The sequence below is a fragment of the Apodemus sylvaticus genome, chromosome 6 (assembly GCF_947179515.1).
Source record: "Apodemus sylvaticus chromosome 6, mApoSyl1.1, whole genome shotgun sequence".
Lineage (NCBI taxonomy): Eukaryota > Metazoa > Chordata > Mammalia > Rodentia > Muridae > Apodemus > Apodemus sylvaticus.
The window spans coordinates 3,297,222-3,322,728 of record NC_067477.1 but is presented as its reverse complement, the minus strand read 5'-3'; the positions used below and the strand labels follow the sequence as shown (position 1 = coordinate 3,322,728).

The window sequence follows — 25,507 nt, the reverse complement described above, 5'->3', positions numbered from 1 at the left end:
CTGGAATGGTCATCATCTGCCTTGTTGTAGCAAGAGAGTTTCCAGCTCCAGTGTGCTGAAGCCCTGGGCTGACTGGAGAGTGGTGAGTCTGAAAATCCAGAGGCCAATATGAAGAAACTGTGAGCCCACAGCTAAGTGTGAGGCTTAAAGAACGGTTCAGAGCCAGCATCTTGGTGTGACTCTAGGTGAGGGCAAATGGCAGTCAAGTCTGTGCTGAGAGGGAGGAGAGATGACAGGGTTGTAGGTATGCGGTAACTTCATTCCCATGAGCCGTTTTATCCTTTGACAAGAGTGTGAGGCTGGTGTGTAGAAGTTTGGTTGAACTAATAAGTGGTTATTAACCTAGAAAACTGGAATACCTAAAACATAATCCACACATCAAATGAGGTACAAGAAGAAAGGAGGAGTGGCCCCTGGTTCTGGAAAGACTCAGTGAAACAGTATTCGGCAAAACCAGAACGGGAAAGTGGGAAGGGGTGGGTGGGAGGACAGGGGAAGAGAAGGGGGCTTACAGGACTTTTGGGGAGTGGGGGGGCTAGAAAAGGGGAAATCATTTGAAATGTAAATAAATTATATCGAATAAAAAAAATTTTAAAAAAAAAGAAGAAGTTTGGTTGAAAGGCAGCTGCCCACACCACGATTTCCTCAATTGCCATCTTCCCCCACGCACTGCTGCTTTGCCTATTGCTTGTCTATCAGGAAATTTGTCTTCAGAAGGCACTTAAGGTGTCCATTCCATGAAGAGTCTTTGGTTCCCTGTGGAGACGGGGTTCACCTGCCTTCAAGAGCAGACCCTACACACCCAGTCCTGTGTTTGCTGTATAAGTGTTTTTATACCACCAGGTTCCTCAGATGATTTCGACTGCAAAGTGATACATTTCTTCAAAACCATGTTCAACTTGGCATTTATACAGCTTCAGGCATTTTGATAATTCCTGCCTAGCAACTCGCTGACAGCAGCTTTTGTATTAAGTAGTTCTTAATGATGTGATGGGTCTTCAAGTGGCCCCTACAGGAAGAAGTTTGAAAACACTTCTCTGCACTCTGCTCTTGACTCTTGTGCTCAAGACTAAGGTCCTTTCTCTCAACAATTTCTCCTTTATGCTTGCAGGAATTCCTGTCTGCCATTGTCGGGCATGGGCACTTACGTTTATTTTTATAGAAATCCATCCCCAGTTCAGTGGTGTGTGTATGTGTGTGTGTGTGTGTGTGTGTGTGTGTGTGTAGGTACGTGTGTTTGTGTGTGTATATGTATGTATGTGTGTGTGTATGTATGTATGTATGTGGTTTAGTGAAAAGTAAAATCAGCAATAGAATTGCTAGAAATGGAAACAGAGCGCTAGTATCCAAGAGAAACACCATCAGGAATGGCAAAGGGCAACCTGGGAGCCCCTAACCTGTCAGTGTTCAGGATCTCAAAGATAGGCAGCTCCCCATGTTGATGTAGAAATGACCTTGTTCCTAAATGATCTTTTCCAGAGTTTTGGGACCAGCAGTGACCTTCAAAGTGAGTGCCAACATCCAAAACTTGACAATTGCAGATGTCACCAAGGCCACAGGTAAGGCTGTTTTCTCATGTGTGTATGCACACATGCACACACGTGCATCCATATACACACATGCACACGAATGCACCTGTATGCATGCAATACATATACACATACACAAGCATGCATATACACACACATGCACCTATACACATACATACACACACACACACACACACACACACACACACGTTCATGACAGTTCACGAAAGAGAGGAGGCTAGATCTACACTGCCACTACCGGTCAAGTCTAAGGTGGCATGAATAGGGTCCAGCCCATTCTGGCCTCCTTATTTGGTTTCTCATTTGGTGCATGGCTTCTGCCAGAAGACCTTATTGCTTCATCTGAGCTGAGAAAGAGAAAAGCAGGTTTGCAAAGTGAGGACTGATATCTGTATCTCCATGTGAGAAGACTTTTCATTGCTATGCCAGCTGGGAGCACTCCTGCCTTGCTGCTGCCCCCATGGACCCATCTCAGTGTCTAGAGGTAGGAAAGGATGCAGTCACTTACAGACATGATCAGGACATCTCTGAGACCTCTGTCCTGATGGACTAGGAATAACTGTGGAGATGTGATCAGGAATGTCATTCAAAACACCACTGGCTAGCTACTTGGAGCAGTTTGTGCATCTTCTGAATACGCTCCGACTCACTGAGCACCCCTGTACAGTGGCCTGTGAGTCTTGGTAGAATGGAAGACTCAGATAGCATAACAGTGTTTGGAGTGACTTGTCTAGTATGCTTGCACTTTAAGGCTGTTTCTGAGAGGCAAGGCTGAGGGCGAAGTCCTCGACATGGCAGAGCACTGTTCCTCTTTAACCCTGTACATCACTAGATCTGTGAATCTTGTTTTTCTTGCTGAACTGTAAGCAATTTTAAATGCCAGTATTCCTATTGACTAGAGATTGGTATGCTTCACTCTCCTCATGGTAGCTTCTTTATCCTGTGATGACATAGTGTAGAACATGCTCTGTTTCTACCTATGAGGGATATATCCTTCACGTCTGCTGTGAGTGCTGTGACTTACTTACAGGGACCTCCTTGTACTTGGATGCTCTTTGTGTTGTGATCTAAGGACAGCAGTCTGATTAAAAAACAAAGTGCTTAGGCTTTAAGAGTTGGCAGCTCTGAGCTTTATAGCGTCATTTTGTTGCCTTGTTGTTAGATGTGTAGAGCTGGGACATGTGGTGGAGGAATACTGTGCCACTGCTGCTGCGATAGCTCAGGAGGTGTTCTGAAGATTCTGCCACCCAAGAAGAAAGGAGTTCGGTGTCAGTGGATTTGGTCCCATGCTGACTTTAGGCTACTTCTTTCCTATGTTAGCTTCTGCTCCACGTGAGTGACAGCTGATCACATTAAAGACCTTCCAGTTGTCTGGGTTTAACGCAGAGATGCTCCTCTGTTGCAAACAAGTCATTCCAGAACAAGAAGTAGTACACTTGGAAGTGAGTTGGCTAGAATGTTAAAGAACTATGAATGGATCAAATGGAATAGGAGTGTATGGAATGCTTGAAGAACTAATAAATTGTGAATAATAAAAAAATGATAGCCAAGTCCAGTTTGTGCTGCCATGCCTTTGTAAATGTGTGACTTTCCATTGGAGAAAGATCAATCACAGTCTTTTTACTTAAAAGAAAAACATCTTGTTGTCAACATACTCATACACATACTATAGCCATACATCCCTATTGACTTTCTAGAAAATAAGGTTGGCTATCTCTGATCTAGTTTCTGGCTATTTCAGATGTGTCCGTGCATGTACTAACTTTGGATTGAGGCAAAAATCATATAGAAAGTGAAGCACCTAGTCTTGCCTATCAACAGGTCTTATAATGCTGACTCTGCCTACCTGTTGGGCTGCATCTGGGAAAATACTAAAGATGTTGAAGGTGTATGGAGTTGTAAACATGTATAAGTGATGTAAAATCATGTGTTCCTTTCATGTTTTTAACAATACCATATTATTATGGATTGATGTGAGGCTGTATAAGAAAAGGATGCATAAAAAAAGACACTACCCATGTACAGCAAGCACACACTTCCATCCCCAGAGTCCTGGCCCCAGGAAGATCATGGATGAGCTACTGAGGACTAGCTCCAAGTGTGGCTAAAGAAGTAGAATTTTATCTCGAGATGCATATCCTGGGCCTTTTAGTTTTAAAAGGTCACATAGAACATTACCAGTGTTGTCAAAAGCTTCCCAATGTCCTACTGGGACAGGCACACAGTGGGATTTCATTGTTGGTATGACTGTAAGCCTTCTGTAGAAATTTCTGCGGTTATTATGGGCTACGTGAAAGTCCATTCAGGGTTTACATTTGGCTTCTGGGGAACTAAGTGAAATAGAGATGTCCTTGGTATAACCCTGGTAATAGAACTTAAATTATTTTTGATAATTTTACAAAAAGTGATACAGAAATTAGTGTGTAGGTATACATTTAATACCACATTTATCCCCATCAGATCCTGCATGGTGTTAACTGGGCGTGGCCAAGGCCAACTGCTCTGCCATTTAGGATCTCTTCCTGCTCCTAGGTGACAGCTTTCAGGGAATTCTGCTCACTTATTTATTTTAGTTCCTGTTTTCTTTTTTGATTAAGTCATATTAATTATACAGCGCTAGTGGGCTATGTTGTGACATTTGCATGCATCTATATATGCCCTTTGATCATATGCACCCCTTGACCCTCTCTTTCCCCTTCCCCACTGCTGCTCTACTCCAACATGCCCACCCCTTCTATTACCAATTTCCAAAATACAGACTCCACACGTGAGAGAAAAGACAAAGCCTAATGTCTTTATTTTCCTCTCTCCTTTCTTCCTTCCTTCCTCTATCCCTGCTTCCCTCCTTCCTTCCCTCCCTTTCTTTTTCCTTCCCCTTCCCTCCCTCCCTCGTTCCTTCCTTCTTTCCTTCCTTTCTCCCTTGCTCCCTTCCTTGTTTGCTTCTTCTTTACTTCCTTTCTTCCTTGCCTTCTTCCTTCCTTACTTGCCTCCTTGTTTCCTTCCTTTTGTCACTTATCACATTTTTCCAAATGTTTTATTGTTGAGACTTTCATGCTATGCATTTTGATTATATTCACCTTCTCCCAGCTCCTCTCACATTTACTTTTTTCTTACCTACTAAATGTTTTGTGTTCTGCTTTCAAAAACCAATCAAGTCCAGTTTGTGGATATTCTTAAGTGTGGATCATACTACTCTGAAGTATGATCAGTCTTCCATGGGTCACAGCCTTAACAAAAATGGACTCTCCTCCTGGCAGTTGTCAATAACCAGTAGCTCCTCAGCTAGGGGTGGAGCTTTGTGTCCCCGTCTTTTCAAAAAGAAAATCCTTTCTTACTCTCCCTTCACTGGGAGTTCTTCCATAATCCTTAGTCCTTAGTCACCTTTTATATTTCTCTTTTGAAAATCAAAAGGCTTACTCATCTTGAAGTGGGCAGGGTCTCTGTTTCCTCCCTCTCTATGGAGACTCCACTCAGTGAACTGCCATTAGATTAGCCATAGTCACCAGAATACACTCATGTTACCAAGCCTCCATGACCTGAGGGCAGACTCTTCCTACCAAAGTTCCTACTTCTACCTCAGGAGGCATCATGGCTACAGCGAGTAATATACAGTGAGTAATATCCACTGGGTATGTGCCTGGCCCATTTACTGACTGCTTACTCAGGAGCTGCCTATTCCCAACAGGTCTCAGGAGGAAAAAATTCAAAGGCAAGATAAAATTATTTTGAACCATAACCACTAAAGGATTTTAAAGCAGAGTGTTATAGTCTGACTTGTATTTTTAATTCCATTTTTTGTTTGTTTATTTTTTGACTCAGGTTGAGATATGTAAGATGTAAAGGGCCATCTATGGGGGTAAGATGTAGAAGATGAAGGGGAGGAGAAGACAGAAGTGCTCTGGATGAAGACTAGGCTAGGAGCAAGGAAGGTGACATGGGTGTGGTCAGTGGTGTGGACGGAAGTGGCTCTGTAGATGCATATGATCATGTGGAAGTGGACGGTGATGTGGACGAAGAAAATGACTTTGGAGAGAACAAGAGGCAGAGACAGCAAGATGGCAGGAAGGTGGTTGGAGGGAACCATAGGGTAGAGGTCAGAGATCTCCGTGTAAGACAGCAAGCAGTGCAAGGGCAGGTTCAAGTCCAACCCTCCTCTCCTTGTTTGTACCTAAGTGGGTGTCTGTCATTGTCAGGACAGTGTTCTATGGAAGTGTAGTCAGGCACTGGGGGAGGGGGTGCCTCGGCGGGTCCATGCTGAGGCATCTCTTCCCCCTGAGGGACTAGACATACGATGGTACAGTATAGAATAGAGTTTATTAAGGGCATGGGGAGGGGAGTTAAGAGGGTAGTAGAAGCAGAGAGAGGGAGGGGAGAGAGAGAGAGAGAGAGAGAGAGAGAGAGAGAGAGAGAGAGAGAGAGAGAGAGAGAAGTACAGAAGTAGAGGCCAGCTATAAGCACCTAGAGAGGGGGGGGGAAGGGAATGGGGAGAGGGCAGGAGCAGGAAGAGAGGAGCAAGAGCCAGAGAGCGAGGAGGGGAGGAAGTAGCCAGTCAGGCACACCTGGCTCTATCCAGGTAATTGTGGGGCAGCTTAGACCGAATGCTAACACTAAGAGATAAACACAGTAAGCAAAATAGAAAGTCATTTTGTCCATGTTGATATTGGGGATGGATCTGGGAGGAGACACAGAGTGTCCCCCAAAGGCTGTGTGCAGATACTAGGTCTTCCTCTTGTGTTGGGAATGGGAGACAGTGGTCTCTTCGTGAGGTGACTCTAGGGGAAGGAAGCTGGGTCAATCACAAAAACGTCACTGAACGTGATATTAGGGCTCAGATCCCTTCCTCTTTTCATTTTGCAACTTCATTAAGTGAGTAGCCCCCTCTTCCACGTGCTCCTATGGTGATTCACCTTGCTGCCACAAGCCCATAGCAGCAGACAAAACAACCTTATGCCAACCCTTCTAAAATCGTGAGCCAAAACAGACCTTTTCTCCCTGTTAGTTGACTATCTCAAGTGTCTCATTACAATCACAGAAAGCTGAGTACTGCAGTTACGTGTGTAAACAGGGGCTCAGAATGGAAAATCAGATTCTCCCCTGCAGGCTTGGGCTGATGTGTTATCCAGGCTCTGCCTGAGGCAGTGTGCTGGCTAGTGTTTAATCAACTTGACACAGCTAGAATCATTTGGGAAGAGAGACGCTCAATTGAGAAAACACTCCTACCAGACTGGCCTGTGGGCAAGCCTGTGGAACATTTTCTTGATTAATGATTTCTATGGGTGGGTGCAGCCCACTGTGAATGGTGCCACTCCTGGGCAGGAGGTGCTGGATGGTATAAGAGAGCAGGCTGAGCAAGTCATGAGGAGCAAGCCAGTAAACAAGTTCTCTGGATGAGAGACTGCAAACTATAAAATGAAATAAACTCTTTGGTTTTTTTTAACCCAAGTAGTACAAATTATCATTAGGATGGGCAGTGACTGTAAGAAGTATAACTCTTAGTGACCAACAGGCATTGGCTCTACCTATATTGAAACCTTGTCTGAATTCCTCCCCTACAACCTTAGGCTGCACACATATGAATAATGTAGAATTGTGGTGTCGATACCACCAGGATAGGATGAAGATGGACAGGTAGAAGCAGGTGCTGTTCTGTGGCCACGGTTGGGATTCAGCCCCTTGGTGCTTTGTGGGTGTTAATTGGCTCTCTCTGAACATCTTTCTTGCCCTTTACTAGCAGTTGGTGTCTCCCCTTCACTCCCACGACCTAAGTGTGTGTGTGTGTGTGTGTGTTGAGAGAGAGAGAGAGAGAGAGAGAGAGACCCTCCTTCCTCACTTTATCCCTCTTTAGCAGTGTCCAGCCTGTCGTTTATAGATTCGAGGTCCCCCGCCTGTGTCTTCATTGGTTGATCTTCATTCTCTCTCTGTTAATATACAAAGGCTATGTCTGCTTTCTTTTATACTCTTGGCATAGGGATGGAGGTGCCTTCACACCTAGATGGGAGTGGCTTGTTCCGGAAAAAGGACTGAGCACCACTACGGAGTGACTTTGCATATCTAATAGGTGGATTCAAGATAAACTCTGGGGGAGGAAGGCAGGGTATGGGCCTATACATTAGGTCATCTTGCAGCTCTCTCTCAGGCCAGCTTAGCAGGCTGTCTCTGATCACCGGGAAAGCAATGTCTGTCAAAAGCCTCCTTTTGGGAATTCTACAGATGCCGGTTCCCATGGCAACTAGACGAGGCAAAGGGAGAACAGGGAGCTTTCTCTGAAATGTGGCTTCAGCTTCAAGCCCCTCATCATGGGCTCACCCATGGCCTCACCAGGGCCTGTGAACACAGATGCCTATGCTGGTCTTGTCTCCAACTGTCACTGAGCCATTGCCTGACTTTCTGCTGCTTCACACCGGGATATGTGGGGCCACCTCGGGCTAGAGAGGAGGTCGTTCATTCTGGATCTATGGTTATCTAACGCTGAGTGGCCCAGCTCTGTAGCTTCTTCTCCTTAGTCCACTGATGCCTAGCACTATCCCTTCATCTTAGGGATGACTTGGGGGAAGAGCATGTGATAAGTGCATCTGTAGCGACATTAACCCTCAACGCTGTGGGTGCTCACCCAGAAGAGGTCAGATCACAGCTGAGGTTAATGGAAGGCAGGACTTGGGGTTAAGAGGTAGAGATGGCTTGGGAAAGTATTAGAACTGAGAACAGGTGGGATGGACAAGGGCTACTGAGCATGAGGGACAGTGTAAGGGTATTGGCCCTTGAGATGAGATACTCAGAGAGTAGTCGAGGTGAACAATCCTGCCATAAACAGATATTGTGTTGAGTATGCTCAAGGCCCAATACACCTTCTGAAGTTCTATCTGCACACTAGCCTACTGTTTCCTCCTGAAACAGGAATACATAGCATAAGGCCTTGCTCTTGGATGGTGGCTGACTTACATAGTGAGGCTGGAATTTCACATAGTCCCAAAGCAAGGCCCAGGAAATTCAAGAGTGTAATGAGACAGTACAGGCCTATTAGACTCACAGGCAGGGACAACACCATAGGTGGTTGCATTCTGGGACCATGGCTCTTGTTACAGTGAAGATGTCAGATGCAAACTGGTCAATGGAACAAAAGGTCTGCATGGGTCATAGTTCTAGCCCTGCCTGAGAGCCATCCAGACACAACACAGATGATTGTTGGACTTCAAGAACAACAAACCTTCCCTACTTGAGAGCTTGGGGCTTCCCCATGTCACTTTGTTACAGCCACACACACCCCCTTCAGCCCTTTGTGCAGCTTCTCTCGGCCTAATTCCCCTCCCTCAGCCTGGGCTACCTTCCTGAAACCCCTCAGCCAGAGCCCCAGTCCTGTAGCCTCCTCAGCTGGGGTCCCTTCCTATAGCCTCCCCCTGCCAGCCCAGCTATCAGCTGTCTCTGAGCAGAGGGAAGCAGTGTCTGTAAAAGGCCTGCTTTAGGGAGTTCTGCAGATGCTGGTCTCCATGGCAACTAGATGTGTCTCATGGACCAGGAAGCTGGCCTCATTGTTCCCAGCCCTCTTTGATGTCCTCACTGCTGCTTCATGGCCACTAAGGCTGCTGAGGTGAAGCTGGGGAGGAGATAAGATTTGGAACCTCCATTCAAAGCCTCGGTCCATGTTTTGGCCACTGTGTGCCCCTTTTAAGCTCAAAGGTGTCCTCTCTTTGAAATGAGACCAAAACTGCACACTTCACAGGCCAGTTCAGTACTGAGCAATTTAGGAAGGAGCCTACCTGAGAGCACAATTTAAATTCTAAAGTACATGGGTGAAACTTTTGGTTGTCATTGTCAGCCTAACTTTGGCTGGCATCCTACAGAATACCTGGAAACAGAGTATGCAAAACAGGAGAGGGAACTGCAGTGCAAATGTGGTTAGGAGAATTGCTTTGTGTGTTCACTAACAGGAGTGGGCCACTTCCATCACACACCAAAGTGAGACCTTTCCCTGGACTTCCCTCATGGGTGGAGACTGTTGACACTAGAATTTGCATCATGCAAAGTGTGAGGTTGAGGAGATGGCACAAGGACAGTGTCATCACACAGAATTATCATGTTGTCCAAGGGCAGTAGAGAGGGACGGCTCTAATCTGTGCTGCACACTGGCTCTGATTAAAAGTGGCTGTACAGTCACTCCTCTTAGACCCAAAGGCAGTTTGCACTTCATCAACACCTTGTCTCATTACACTTGCAAAGGCAGCAGGTTTTCAGTGATGGCCTTTAGAGAAAGCAATCACAAGGCTCAGTCCCAGAACAGAATGTGCTAAACCCCATCTTCGCTGCTCTTGACTCCTCCCACCGCTGCTCAGGATTGGTTCAGGCCACTGCCGGCTTCAAGAAGTCTTTGGTGTTTCTGATTAGAGTGAAGCAGGAGTTTGTATTTGATTGACTGATGATACTTTTAGCATTTGAGCTTCAACATTGAACATGTATCCACCTCCTTTTGAGGTTCACTCTTCCATGGTCACTTGGAAGGAGATGGCCTCTCTTGCAGAGGTTTCTAGTCTCCCTCTGGTTTGAGTACTAATGACAAATATACATGAAGGCTGTCGTTGGGCCTATGGAATAAGGCCCCACTGGAGAGGCAGAGCCCAGGCTCTGGAGGGCTCCTAGTCCCATGCAGAGAGGCCTTCTGCTTCACACTGAAGCCATGAGAAGCAGGGAGGTGAAGTTCATCCTCTGTAGCCGGCCTAGGGGCTCTGCTATGGCTGTCTCTACCCAAAGACAAGCAGTGGCCCCTTCGTGAATACAGCCATGGATCCTTGCATCCACCCTTCCTGTGGTCTTCACAGCTCTCAGGTCTGCTCTTTCCTCTCTGTCTGCTGCTTCTTTCTCCAGTTTCCCTCGAATCCAACTTCATAAGAAATCTGATATGCAGTTATGACGGTTTCCCTGACCTCTCAGCTTTTTGTGACCTCTGACCTATATCTTCACCCTGTTCTGTCTAGATAACTGAACAGCAGGCTATATAGTTCTTGGTCTCTACCAGAAGCTGCTGCTTTAGGAAGTCAAGCCCAACACTCTTGCTATATTATCTTACCATGGGCTGTGATTTTGGTAGAGCTTTGAGATTTTACAGGCTAAAGGGTCCACGAAGCCCAGAACGTTTACTTTCTGGTCAGTCATGGAGAATACCTGGCAGACCTCTCAGAGCAAATGCAGAACTCAGCACCCCTTAAGTAAAAGAGGCATATAAGGCACCTTCCTGTTGTAAAATAGTAAGAAGATGAAGCTGTTTGGGGGAAGTGGTTATATTAGATATGACTATATCTGTTCTTGGTTGCTTACTTGACTACATCTAGAACTGACCAAACCCCCCAAAAATGGGCTCTGCACACTGGGGAGGGATTTTTGCTTAATTTGAAGCAGGAGGATCTACTTCTAGTCCAGATCATTGAAGTGGAAAGATATATCCTTAATCCAGATCTTTTGAGGTGGGAATATTCACCTCTAATCCTGGCCACACCTTCTGCTGGAAGCCTATATAAGGTCATGGATCTCTCTCTCTCTCTCTCTCTCTCTCTCTCTCTCTCTCTCTCTCTCTCTCTCCCCCCTCTCTCCCTCCCTCTCTCTCCCTCCCTCTCTCTCTCCCTCTCTCTCTCCCTCTCTCTCTCCCCCTCTCTCTCCCTCTCTCTCTCCCTTTCTCTCTCTCTCTTCCCCCCCCTCTCTCTCTCCTTCTCTCTCTCTCTCTCTTTGCCTGTTCTCATCACCATAGCAAGTCCATTCCTTCACTGGTATTAGTGGCTACTTCTTCAGGATTCTGGCATAAACTGAAGACCAACAGAGACATCTAGCCTTGTGGACTGAACCATTACTGACTTCTTGGACTCTGTTTTTGTTTAACTTTTTATTGATTCTTGGTGAATTTCACATTGTGCTCCCCAATCCTACTTAGCTTCCCATCCCTTCGTACTCACCCTCAGTCCTTGCAACCTCCCCCACAAAAGAAAAATTAATCTCATTATGGGAGCTGTAGTGCATCACAAATGTGTCCCATAGTATACCCTGTTGTCCACACTTTTTATTTTCAAATTCATTGTAATGAGTCATCGGTCTGGCTCTAGGCCTCTGACTTCTGCTATGCTATCAATACTTGATCCTCACTGGGACTCCTCTCAGATATTGTTGTTGCCTTGTGTCATAGAGGGACTGCAGCTTTGGATCTGTAGGATAGGCTCCTTCACATGCTCTAGCAGTTCATAGATGGGGTAGATGCTGGGGTGGGCCAACTCAAAGGCCTGGGTCTGGGCCAGGGTGGTAGCTGAGCTCTCCTGTACCCACGCTACTTGGGTGAGCTGTCCAGTGCTGCCCCAGCTGGCTCGCCCAATGCCTCAGTAGGCAAGAGGCAGAGCCAGTTCTCCCACTCTCATGACACTGGAATAGCATGGGACCTATAAGTAAACAGAGGCAGCAGAAGAAAAGTCTGCATCTACTTAAGGTTAGAAAGCTGCATCAGACTATTTTCTTAGGAATCCTTTCAGTTGAGAGCTCATTCAGCCTTGTCTGAAGGAAAGGCTTTTGGGAGCCGAAAGGCCTCCTGGTTTTCTTATTCTAAGACAATGCACACCAAGACAATGGCATTTCCATGCACGAGATGATTTCCATTTTTATATGCAATTGCTCTTATTTTAATAGAAGTCAGATTTCTTTTATCTGTAATTAAATCCAGGCGGTGTTATTTGTTGAAGGTCCTCATGGATGTTTGACTTTATTATCCTGAGACTGAATGGGTAAAATAGTTCTGAGCCTTCTGTTAGTAATTTGACTTACCATTCACTTTCTGTGAAAACAAATCCCCAAAGGCAGGCAGCTTGATCTGACTCTGAGTCTCCTACAAACCACAGACCAAACTGTCTCAGAGCACCATCAGATGTTCCCATCTGTGCCCTCCCCCACCTCTCAGCTTTTCTGTGTCAGGGCTCAATGACCTCTTTGGAAATCTGTGTCCAGTCTTCTCATTCTGGAGATAACCTGGGCTTTGCACTGATTCCTGTGGACTTTCCAGGAGGACACTTTGATACTGAGCTCCTTGGCTTTTTTGAAGGGGCGACCCCAGGAGGAAGTTCATGGGCACCTATGTATGTGATCCTCCCATTTGCCAGTCAAAAACTCTTTGAAATTTTGGATCTTGGGTGGCTGCAGATGACAATGTGACAATGAGGAAGCCTTCCCTCATCAGCTTTCCTCTTGTTCTAGATGGCCAGCAGGTTTACACACATGCTTGTGCTCACTTGCATAGCCTGTCACATGGGATAGTATACTGGTGAGTATCTACAATTTTTTCCTGTTTCCTCCTTTTTCCCAACTTGGCCCTTCGTTGCATGTGTGCATCATGGTACAAAGACTCCTGGGGAAAACCACAGAACCCTTTTTAAGTAGTGGGTGGAACAGCTCTTTGCCCATCGCCTGAAGCTTAGCCTTTCCCCAGTGATATACTGACCCTTGGTCACTGTTCTGCCATGAAGTGAAATCATGACCAAGGCAACTCTTGTGAAAGTAAACTTTAATTGGGGCTTGCTTACAGTTTCAGAGACTTGGTTCGTTATCATCATGGCAGGGAGCATGGCAACAGGCAGCTGTGGTGTAGGAGAAGTAGTAGCTGAGAACTGTAGCCTGATCCACAAGCAGGCTTTGTTGGAAACCTTTCCTGTTTCCAAACAATTGTCAAATATCTTCCAGTTGATGGACTTGTACAAATTACTGAGCCAAAATTTCAGGTCATGCAGAGGAAGAAAATGATGTGTAAAGGAAAAAAATGCAGCATCAGCACCATGCATCATCAAGGGCCTACATATATATACCCTTAAAGTCCAGCTTAGGCAGAGAGCCACCACAAGAAAAAGTGAGAGACTAGGCCTGGCATGAAACCTCAGAACCCACTCTCAGTGACACACTTTCTTCAAACCAAGCCACATCTCCTAATCCTTATATTCTTTTCAAATAGTGCTACTCCCTAAAGATGAAACACTCAAATATATGAGCCTGTGGTGAACATTCTTATTCCAAACACCACACCTTGTGTCATCAGCAACGTTGTGTATTCTGTGAAATCCCCCCTCCCCCAGGGGGGAATGGAAGAAGCAACTAAACTGGAGACAGTTCTGTGTTGTTCACAGGGCATTGACCTTTCCTGTTTCCAAACAATTGTCAAATATCTTCCAGTTGATGGACTTGTACAAATTACTGAGCCAAAATTTCAGGTCATGCAGAGGAAGAAAATGATGTGTAAAGGAAAAAAATGCAGCATCAGCACCATGCATCATCAAGGGCCTACATATATATACCCTTAAAGTCCAGCTTAGGCAGAGAGCCACCACAAGAAACACTGCCCAATATAGCACCCATACAGGGACCAATTGCACTGTACTCTCTTATCTGGCTGCCTTTGTTGTCTCTGGAAACCAGTACAAAGACTTTTATAACCACCTGTTAATGTCTTATGGGACCACCCTGCTCCTGACTCCTGACAACTCTATACTGGCCATCCATACATATGGGTTCTGAGATATATCCTTCCAACATGCCAGTGTGTCTGAGCTCTTCTGGGTCCTATGCATGTAGTTTGGATCACTGCACACTTCTTTGTTGGAGTGGAGTAAGAGTAGGCCCCTTAGCTTGCTGCCTTTGTCTTTTTCCAGTGACACTGATAAATTCACTGAGGTCTTTCTTTTTTCTATAGAGGTTTAGGTTCACTCAGAGGCTTGGCCTCTAAGCATGTAGGCTCCCGATATCATGTCCTGACAACATGCTGCTCACTGATGAACATAGGGTGGTGGAGGCTAAGGCTGTAGAAGTCTGCTCTCTCTATTTAGAAAGAGCATACCTGGGTCTGTTGAGAAGCCACACAAATTCCTCAGAACTCCCAAAGAATGGGTGTATGACTGGCATCAGGGGAAAGATGGTTTCCATTTGAATCCAGCATAACCAATGGTTCAGCACTGAGGTTAACCCTGAACAATCCTACATACATGCTCGGCTGAGTATGTCTATGGGCCAAGTTTCCTATGACTGTGTATTCAAGCATGCACAATAGCCATTGTGTTAGTGTCATCATGGTTACCTTCTAGGCTTGTCTACACTCTCTTCTGACATGTTTCTGGTCCTTCCTGAGATACTTTATAATCATACACTCAAGGTCACAGGGTATTAAGGCAGGAATAGGCTCTATGTCTTTAGCACAGGCTGGAGTCAGGTAGGGTAGAGATTGGGTGTTCATCTCTTATGCACATACATATTTGGGTAAGTTGGATGGTTTTGCCAAGCTTACTTTTCCCCACCATATGTGGGGTGATAGCCCTCCCTGGGGTAGGGTCAACTAAGGATCTCTGCTAGTTAAAGATTTGATGCCTGTGGCCCCCTCTGCAGCTTCCACATTTGGCTGGTTGTCTTTGTAGCTCCATCATGGTTACCACATCTGAGCAGAGGTCAAGCTATTCAGAGCTCTCAGCCATGGGAACAATGACTGTTCATACTCAGCCCTGCCTTCTCTGAGTGTGTCACAGTGTGGGATGTGACCCTCTTCTAGCTGGGAGCATCTGTCATCCCAGATTGTCACATTTTCACATTGAGTCATTAGCTACCATTTCTGCTTGTCAAGAAAAGTGGAGTTGGTCACTTCTGCATGGAAACACTCTACGGTTGGCTGGCTCATGCTCTGATAGGCTTACAAACTTTTGTATTATGATGTAATGACAGGTTAACAGACTCTCATTGAGACTCAGATCCAAACACTCAGGTATGACCCCTGGAAGTCATGTATCTATATCGATAGGCTCTGGGAGTAGGGGTGCAGGCTTTCTGGATGGCAGGGAAGCAGACCATGAAGAAAGAACAATAAAACTTGGTTCAGCCTGACTTAGTTACCAGCTCTGGGCAAAAGCTTCGAGATTCTGATTTAATTATTGTAGTAATATTTAAGACCTGCACACTTTTGGGGAAAAACAAAGTTTTCTGATAACAATTAACTCAGTCCCATAAATAAAACAAAAACTTAAGACATGTTTATATTGAAGCTCTTTACAAAGTGCATGTAACTTCTTCAATAAGGATGGGTTCTCTTGACTTAGTAACAATGCTCAAGACAAAGGTCTATGGAGAATGACTGAGGTAAACATAACACCTGTGGGAAGCAGGTTTTGTCTGGCTCTATGATAACAAAGAATGATGTCACTTAGGCTGTTGTAAAGGACCAGTGACATCACTCATAAGGATGGGTTTTATGGCCTAGAAGTAATGCTCAAGGTTTCAGGGCAGGGCAATCTTAGATAAATAACCATACTATTCTGGGGGATACTATAGAACCTGGCTCAGCAGGTAGCAAAGGATATCAGGTTATAAAGTATATTTCCCCAAACATTCCAGGAAAACAGCCAAATACTTTCTCCCTTTGGAGAGATAAGCTGCATGTTTAACTCCTCCTGGCCTCTCTGGTGCTCATCTGTGTACACTAGTACTGTTTGCCCTCTACGTGTTCTGATACACAAATGCTATTACCAAGGAGACATCCACTGCCACCTTAATAGCATGTGGGCCAGGTGTGTTGGCTCCCACGTGCCACCTCTGGCTCTGGGTTTTCCCTGGGTTTATAGGAGACAGGTGTAATTCTGGACATCACTGTGCCCTCTGATCACACTGCAGCCCTGAGCTATACAGTGGCAGTTGTTCTTCTCCTAGAGATGCCATTGAGTTTGGTGAAGGTGGTATTAGTTCCCTCTCTGCAAAGGGTCTCACTGCAGGGGTCCTGTGTGGCATCCTGAAAGGAACATGGCTGCTCATCTCTACTAAGTACTCAGTGGGAATCAGAGCTAGGTGAGGGCATGACCTTGGCTTCATCCTTTCGTCCACATCCATTTTCTCTTGTGCTTAAGTGGTTCTTGGGTCAGCTGAGCACATGAATAATTGCATAGGCAGACAATACGTCCTCCGAGTGGAGCGGCTGGGCCAGCTTCCTCCCTCTAATTTGTGATGTGATGCCATGGGCAACTGTGACCAACTCTGCCCACCCGGCTCAGCCACGCTGCACCAAGGGGAGCTGTGAGTGACAGGGAAGCTGTCATCCTGTCCCAGAGTGGGGAGAGTGCTCTCTAGTCAGCATGATGAGACCACTATGATTCATGCTACACTGTGGAAGGTTGGTTTGATTTAGGGAAATGTCAGATTGATAGAGTGTTCAGAAAGAAAAGCAGGCTATAAACACAGAGCTGGGAGTTCAACCTTCATGCAAGCCTGCTCAGTAAAGCGACAATATGCAAAACATGTTATTCAAGCAAAATGCTTCTAAAGGCCTGTCTTCCCTCCCATGTCAGCCTTTCTTAACAAGGTTGATCCAGCCCCTTTTCTATTCTGCTTTGAAAATCCTATCAGTTCTAATACATAAAAAATATCAAATATAACATGGAAGGAATATGTAGATAATGCTCTATGATAACAGCCAGTATTGCCTGTGGGTGAAACATGTCCTGAAGAAGCCATGTCAGGGTCGTCATCCCTGACCTATGATCATGACCTCATCTGCAAACACTGGAAAGTATCATCCAGTTAGATGGAGCTCAAAGAGATGAGTCCTCACCCAGTGTGGCTGGTGTCCTTACAGGAAGAAGAGTCACAGAGAAGGCCCTGGGAGGACCTACATGCCTAGCACCTGCCCTGGTGTGACAGTGCACACCATTTGGTTCATGAATGATGATGGTAGCTGTGCTTCCTTCCTTTTACTCCAGCCACGGGCAGCAGATGACTGTGGGCCACATGGCAGCAAAGCCAGAGCAGCCATGCTCTGCAGCTCCCACTCCTTCTGTAAGGTGAACACGATGCTCGTCGTCTTGAATGGTAATGGGAGGAAGAAGCGAGCTGAAAATCGGCATGGTTGACACAGGCCCTGTTGCATTTTATAAAAAGAAAAGAAAATCCAGGTCTGTTTGGTGGAGGCACAATATGGTGTTGGGGAAGGGGGTGCCTCTGCTGAGGCATCCCTTCCCTCTGATGTAACAGTCACACAATGGACATGGGGAAGAGAGTTGACAGGGTAGTAAAGACAGGGAGAGAGAGAGAGAGAGAGAGAGAGAGAGAGAGAGAATAGAGGAATAGATGTTGGCCATGAGCACATGGAGAGAGAGGGAGGAGGGGAATGGGGAGAGACGGGGAACAGGGTAAGAAGCAAGTTTAAGAGGAGAAGAAAAGAGAACAAGAGAGTGAAGAGGGGGGCAAGCAGTCCCTTTTATAGTGAGTCAGACACACCTGGATGTTGCCAGGTAACTGTGGGGTGGAGCCTGGAAGGAATGCCAACAGGCCCAGTAAGAATGTAGCTATGTGAGATCTGTCCCTTTATCTCACACTTCCCTTTTCGGTCAAAGCGTTGGCATGCTACCCCATTCCTCATCACTCATCCAGCACTATCCCTTCTCTGGGGTCCCTCATCCATCCAGTATCATTGACAAGACATGTAGCCAGGGGCAGACACTATACAAGTTGCTACAGAAGCAATTAGGTATCCCCAGCTCTTCTGGCCACAGGGATGCCTGTCCTACCATCTCAGGTCACTGTTTCTTTTCTAACCACGACATATAATGTATTACAAAGTATTCCTTTTCATGACTTCAGCAAGGAAATTCTGGTGTACTGAGAATTTACAATGTAGTAATGTAAATAAGATAGAAAGAGCATAGGGGAGAGGTCAGCTTCTGTTCCTGGATAGTATCTTTGGAAGGAGGGATCCTTTTTGATACTACAGGGGCATGTGTGAATTAGACCCTGCCATAGAAGTTGAAGAAGTTAACAGTGCTGAGCAGTAGCAGTTTAGGTAGATTTTACGAAGGCCTTAAGGATTGTACTTTTCAGGGCTGCGCCTCTAGGGATCCATGACCTCTCACACTGGTGACTCACAAGTCTTTGCTGTGGCTTTGGAAAGCTAGCTCTTGTCACTGTTTACCTTACAGGAGCACTGCTGCTCTCAGTTGTCTGTGTGAGCCCTACATTTTCTCAACCCGTGGCAGAGTTGCAGGTGCCTTGATATTGCCTTGACACCTGTCACCCGCACTGGCTGCCAGGTGATAATTAGAGGTCGGCTTTGTTTCTCTCACATAGACCAAGTATGGATCTGAAGCGTTCGCTGTTGTGGAGTTGGGAGGCCATTGTCTCATGAACACCCTGACTGTTGTAAGTCTCAGGTCTGTGGAGATGCTAGAGGAAGAAGGCAAATTTCAACACTCTTCAATTCCTCCGCAGAGGGGCCGAGGTTTTTGGGACTTCGTGAATTTCAAATCTGTGACATGAGGTGAATGCACCAGGCAGTAATGCACAGAATCTGGAGCTTTGAATGAACACACATAGAGATCTAATGTAAGCTCTGCCGAATGTGAACAGGAGGGTTTTCTCTATAACTACTTATGCCTGAGATAATATGAAAACCCAACCAGACTCCACTGGTGAGGAAATCTGAGGGCAAGTGGTATAGAGCTGGACTCCGAGCATTGATATAACTATAGCAAAGAGTGGCTGGGGTGGAGTAAAGAGGCATAAGCCGGGGAAACCATGATTTCACCTAGGGCCAGTCTGTGGGGTAGTCAGAAGATGCCTGGGAGATGAGAGATTGGAAAGAGGGACCAGAGAAGGATAAAAGGCAAGAACAACAGCCTCCTGGGCTCCCAAGCTGCCTGTGTGTACTCACACAGGAGGATGAATATGGTCAGCCTGTGTGGGAGGACATCCAGCATTTCCTCAGCCCACTGGTGGACTTGGGGTGGGCCCATGCAGCCATGATTCTGGAGGGAGGCAAGCAGCTGTCCTGTTACACTGTGTGCTCTACCACTCTGCACATTGACCCGGAAATGGACCATTAGTTTCCACCCAAATGTGGTCAGAAGGATTCTACTTCATAGGAACTCAGTAGCTATAGGGCTCCCCTAAATCTCTCACAGTGGGTTTCAACAGTATTTAAATGAAAGGAAGCACATTTGCATGCATCTCTCTGGAACACACCTATTATGGTTAGATGCTTTTCTTTTTCAGCATTAAACAAGTTTAATCCCTTTAGCGTGTTTCAATAAAACACACCAGGAAAAATCGTCTTTTCATTTTGCATAATGTCTGTCCCTCCTCAGGATGGCCCACATCATTCAATATGAGATGCTCAAATTGGTCTTAAAGGTCTTTTCTACCTATCAAACACACTGCTCCTGTCTTTTCTATTCTCGCTGAATGGCGAGAGGAGCCTCCACTGCAGCCACCCACCTGGACTCATAAAGAACTGCAGGCTCTTTATGTCCTGTCAGTTTCTCGTTGCTGTCCACTCGAGTTGAAAGGGTTTTGTATAGTTTCCTTTGCTTTTTAATTCCACTTTAGCATGCAGTAGTGTAAGGTTTGCCTTTGGATATCCTTCATGGATACCTGTAGGTCTCCCAAAGCTCAAAACCATCATAGCTGAGTTACTGTAACCCACTCATACTGACACCGCTAGAGATGGAGAAGATGGAGGGGTCCAAGAGGTCTTGGTGTGCACAGTAGCCCGTAGACTGGTTTCTAGGAGCTAGGGGGATTGCCTGGAATCCAGGGAGGGTGGAGCCTTCTTCAGCTGTCCTCAGGAAGATAACACAGGGATGGAGCCCAGCTGAGATGCAGATCTAAAAGTCTCTTCAGACAGAAATGTGCACAAAATCCCGTGAGTCATCCTTAAAGGAAAGAGCCAAGCACATCATGGCCTCAGGGAAAGTGGAGGGCTCAAAAGGTGGCACATGACTGCCACTTGTCACATGCACTCGAGCACATGCAAGGGCAGAGTAATGATGAGCAGGAAACCTCTGCTTCCCCAGGAGGCCATTGCTGGTTGTAGATGTTCACGTGCCATGAAGTCATCCATAAAGTCATAGTCACTCCTTTCTAAGAAATCCAATTAAAGCTTTCTATTTTTCTTTAACTTTCCCAATCCAATATTCATAGGTGGGTCTTTTGCTCTTTTCTAAAGAGAGGTTTGAATGAAGGAAGAATTAAATAGCATGTCAAAGAAGACCACTCCTGATAATGCCATGCATAATAAACATTAACACACATTTTGAAAAAAAATTTCCTCCAGTACAGTCTTTGCCATATTAATTTAATCCTGCTGTCTAAGATAATGCAATCGCTTTGAAACAGTCTCGACTTGGGTGCACAGGGACTTTCTGGAGCAGAGGCCAAATTTCCGTCACCTGATGAGCTAATTGGACGTGGCAGCCTCCTGCGCAGATGGCCTCCCTTGTCAATAGCTTCTCGCCGGAGACAAAGAGAGACAAATGTCTATATCCACCATCCCTCAAGCAGGAGCCCCCTGTCTCCTATGCCCAGTGCCATCAGGTAGTTGCTGTACATTTCCATCCAGGCTTTTGTGCGGGCGCTGGATGAGCTTGCAGAGCCATTACAGATGCGCCAGCCAGGCCTGCTTGTTTAAGTACAGTGTGTGTTTTGACGTGTAAATTTACATGAGGCATATTTAATCAGTCACAATGATATGCTAATTGGATTCCTATGTGAACTGAATAAAAAGCATGCTCGAAGAAAGATGAAGTGAACTTGCTACCAGCTGGGACACTTTATAATCAGTGCTGTGCGTCATTGAATGCTAGAGGGAGGGGCAGGTGTCTGCCAGGAAAGCACAATGGAGGAAATCCCATTCTATGGGAATTCAGATCCATGAACCAGACTGCGGTTTTACTTGAGGTTGCTGCAGAAAGCCCCTATGTCCTCAGTGCCCCTCACACAAGGTAGATAGTAAGGGGCTCTGTACACTGTACACATCTTGAATCACACCCTAACCAGAATGGAACAGTGGCTGGGAGCAGACTGTGTCTTTCTAATCCTGGGTCTCACATGGGTAGAGTAAAGGAGCCACATGTCTCCAGCAAAGTCTCACCCGTGAGCATTGACTGCTAAGCTCAGAGCTCTGTGGGCCAGGCAGAGTAGCATTCCCACTCCCATCCCACATCACGTGATAGCCTTTGGTTTCTCTGGCATGCCCAGGGAGTCTCCAGGCTTTGTTTCTGTTAGTCAGAAGGTAATGAGACACAAGTATCCAGGACACCCCTGCCCCTATGGTGTGTGTGCTGGGACTTCATATGAGGTTGAGTTAGTCACATGGTCCTGGGCATGTGCTTCCTTGCCTGTGCAGAGGGAACATCTGGAGGAACAGTGGGTAGGTGGAGGACTCCAAGTGAGACAGTGGTGAAGACAAGGATCCAGTGTAACTCGCACTGAAATGATGGAGCTGGAGACTCTGGTACTGCAGATGGCTGCTTGCATTCTCATGTGCAAGTACGTGTGCAGAGTGGGCTGAGGGTGTAGGTCCCAGTTCACTCAGTAAGTCCTCGATGGGGAGCAGGTAGGGTGAGCTAGCAGAAGGGGTAGATGGAGTGACCTGAGCCTGAGTGAACTTGGCCCTTCTGTAGAGAAGGATGGCTGTGAGGACCTGGTATATTGGAGGGTGTGCAGTTCTTAGAACTCTGGAAGCCATTGCAGACAAGTTGAGAGGGGATGAGTCTTGGAGGACTTAAAGGAAGGATTCCAGAGGAGTGTCTGCAAGCCTCCCTGGGACGTGGCTGGGACTCCAACAGTAACCAGAGGAATTCCCAGAGGGTTCTGATGGAGATTTTGTCCTGTAAATCACTGAAAATGAAAACTTGAAGCTGAGGCTGTTTGGTTTATGATGATAAAGCTGGAGGACACTGGACCAAAGGCAGCTTGAAGGAGACAGTTCCCACAAGTATTTTTGGTGTGTAATAGGCTGAAGGTTTTGTCCATGTCTATATTATTTTTTGACTCTAATATACTTTTAATTTAAAGAACCATTGTTTTAAAATATGAAAACCCCATGAAATTATCTAGCTGTTTCTTCTCTTTTCAAAGTAGCTCTACCCACAATATTTAAACAGTGGCCCTTCTTCAGTCCACTTAGAAAGTATTCTGGCTTAGGCTTCTTTTCAGAAATATGCTATCTCAGTAAATGTGTTTCTGTAACTCTTCATGATTTATATTTTGTCTTAACAAAATGAGGCTCGTTGGCAATGTGTTGTGTTCCTAGATAAGCCTCTTCCTCTTTGAACTCTTCCAAGCCCCAAAGGTGATGACTCCAGTACAGCAATTATCAACCACCATGCGCCTCTCAGGGCATCCTTTGAGGGCCATCTGTCCACATAGCTGGTGTGGTAGAAAGCCTTGAAGGCGGGGCTCTGTCTCTCAAAGAATTTAGACTCAAGGATCTATGAGGGCCTGAGTGAGTCTGGCTTGGGCCTTCAGTGCAGGTGCCATGGGGAGCTACAATCCCAGGAGGACTAGAGGCAGAGAGATGAGAGATCTTCATCTCCTTAGATGTCACAAGGATCTGGGGCTGAGGTGGCCAGGAAAATGAAGACAGCTGCACAGCAAAGAGGCTGCTTTAGTGTTTCAGGCCAATCTTCTGGGGAGAGATATGGTGACGGTCAAGACTTAGTAGGAGGACTGGAGGGAAGAGGTGGGAAGGGAGGCTCTGACTCACAAGTCTGGCCATATATTTGGAAGGTCATTTAATCTTTTAAATGTTGGTTTCCATCTCCACAAAACAATCATGATAGTGTCTACCTCTGAGTATTGTCCAGGAGACTCAGATACAGTTCATGATGATTGAAAAATAACTGCTAGACATATGTAGACAGTCATTATTAATATTCTCAATGAGTAGAATATGAGTAGTTAAATTTGTGATTCACTCTATATCTATAGAAGCTTAAGTGTGATCCCTGAGACACACAGAAGAAGTATCTAGTGATGGGTATTAAATCAGAACAAAACTACATAGTCAAATAAACTGAAGTTGGCACCCAGGAATTCAATTCAACAAAGTGAACACAGTTGTGATGATGACAATGATGATGGTAGTGGTGGTGGTGATTGTAGTGGTTGTTGTTATTCATGGTGATAGTGGTGGTGCTGATGGTTGATGGTGGTGGTGGTGGTGGTAGTGATAGTTGATGGTTGTTGTATTTGGTGGTGGTGGTGATGGTTGTTGATGGTTGTAGTGGTGGTGATAGTAGTGTGGTGGTTGTAGTGGTGATGGTGGTATGGTAGTGGTTGGTGGTGGTAGTGGTGATGGTGGTGTGGTAATGATTGTTGGTGGTGGTTTGGTAGTGGTTGGTGGTGGTGGTAGTGGTGGTGGTGGATATGGTGGTGTGCTAGTGGTTGTTGTTTGGGGTAGTGGTGATGGTGGTGGTACTGGTGGTAGTAGTGATGGTGGTAGTATGGTGATGGTGGTGATTGGTGGTGGTGGTGGTGATGGTGGTGGTAGTGCATGGTGTTGCTGGTTGTTGTTGTTGGTTCTAGTGATGATTGTTGGTTGTAGTGGTGATGGTGGTGTAGTATTGGTGGTTAGTTGTGGTGGTAGTGGTGTGGTGGTTGGTGTAGGTGGTAAAAGAGTGACATTGATGCTGGGAATGGTTAGAGTGATGAGGATGTGTGGTGCTGATAGTGATGACTGTGTTGATGGGGATGATGGTGAGAGTGTGGTGATGATGGTGATGATGTTGACAGTGATTTCATGGCACTGACAGCAATGATGATGAGGATGATGGCAGTGGTAACCATGGCAACAATGGTGAGTATGATCATGATGGTGATAACGATGAGAATGGCGTGAATGGTAGGATAGTGATTATGATGGTTAGGATAAAATGGTGCTTATGCTAATAGTGATGTTGAAGATAATGGTGATGGTTATGGTATTGCTAATGATGGTAGGAGTGGGGATGATGTTGATGGTGAGGATGATGGTATAGTAGTAACATAAATGATGACAAGGTTGAGCCTTACCTTTCCTAAAATGTACTGTTCAAGTATTCACAGATGAGCTATATCCCCTGTCACTCATAGAAATTAAGTCTAGGGAGATAAGGTTATGTTAGGGCAAGGAAGTGGTAGCTAAAGGAACCTGGTGGCATCTTTCCTTTACATATTTCTATATACTTCATAAAAGAAATGATGTGGTGCCACAGAATTTACCTCTTGTAGTGTTGGAAAGTCTGAGCTAAGGATGGAGCTATATCCTAGCACTGGATGTTTTGACTGCACTTATCCCACGCTGGCACCTAATGCTTTTCAGAGAAATAACATGTGGAACATGGAGTGGGCATTCCACAAATGCTGCTCTGAGCAGGCTTTTCTAAGGGATGGGAGTGACATAGAACAGTTTTGGGTGGGCCTGAGGCACAAAGGAATATGAGGACCTCTACATTATCAGCCTTCTAGCTAGATGACCCCAGAGGATTAGGGTCCAGTTAACTAAAAATGTGAAGGGCAATGATGAAAGAATTCCTTCTCAATGTCTTCAAAAGTGCAGTTAGGATACTCACCCCAGAGGGCAGGAGCAGCAAGATGGTGTCCTTTTCTTTCTGTGACCTAACACTCAAAGTTTCAAATCCTCTCATCTCAGAACTGTCACTGTTGCTTGTGTCCTGAGACATCAGCTAGTTAGGTTCAGTGTCATTGAAGGTATGATATAGAGGAGAGGCTACCTGAAAGAGTTGTGTTACTAGCCACCCGGTGTAATGTAGAGCAAAGGGGAAGAGGAAATCAAACCTCCAAACCTGGTGATGGTCAGGTGAGTTCCTGTTGGAGGTGTAAGTGATTTAGACTTAGTTTTATAGTGTTCTGCTTAGTTGAAATGGGGATACATATACTATAGTGGTGTCTGAATTGTACGAGTTTCCAGTAAGGGGTAGACTCTACAAGCAAGGACAAGGGTCAGCACATGTAGATGGTGGACGGGACACTCGCCCTTCCCTCCTGTCACTCCTGTTCTGTTGCTTTTACCTTGCCTCATGAAATGTTTACGTAGATACAGCCCTTCATAATCACCCCACCCTGTTTCCTGTGCCAGTCAATCATCTCCTTAACCAAAGTCTGTTGTGGACATTTCCTCCATGGTTAGCATATGAAATCATAGAATT

The 25,507-nt window shown here is 45.8% G+C and overlaps 1 protein-coding gene across 1 annotated transcript in view; it reads left to right on the top strand.

The window, feature by feature from the left end:
* Positions 1 to 25,507, top strand: part of Ptprn2 (protein tyrosine phosphatase receptor type N2) — a 756,234-nt gene that overhangs the window by 375,834 nt on the left and 354,893 nt on the right. Inside the window, exon 11 of the mRNA XM_052184845.1 lies at positions 1,480 to 1,559. Within this exon, the coding sequence (XP_052040805.1) occupies positions 1,480 to 1,559 (80 nt within the window). The remainder of the gene's footprint in view (positions 1 to 1,479; positions 1,560 to 25,507) is intronic.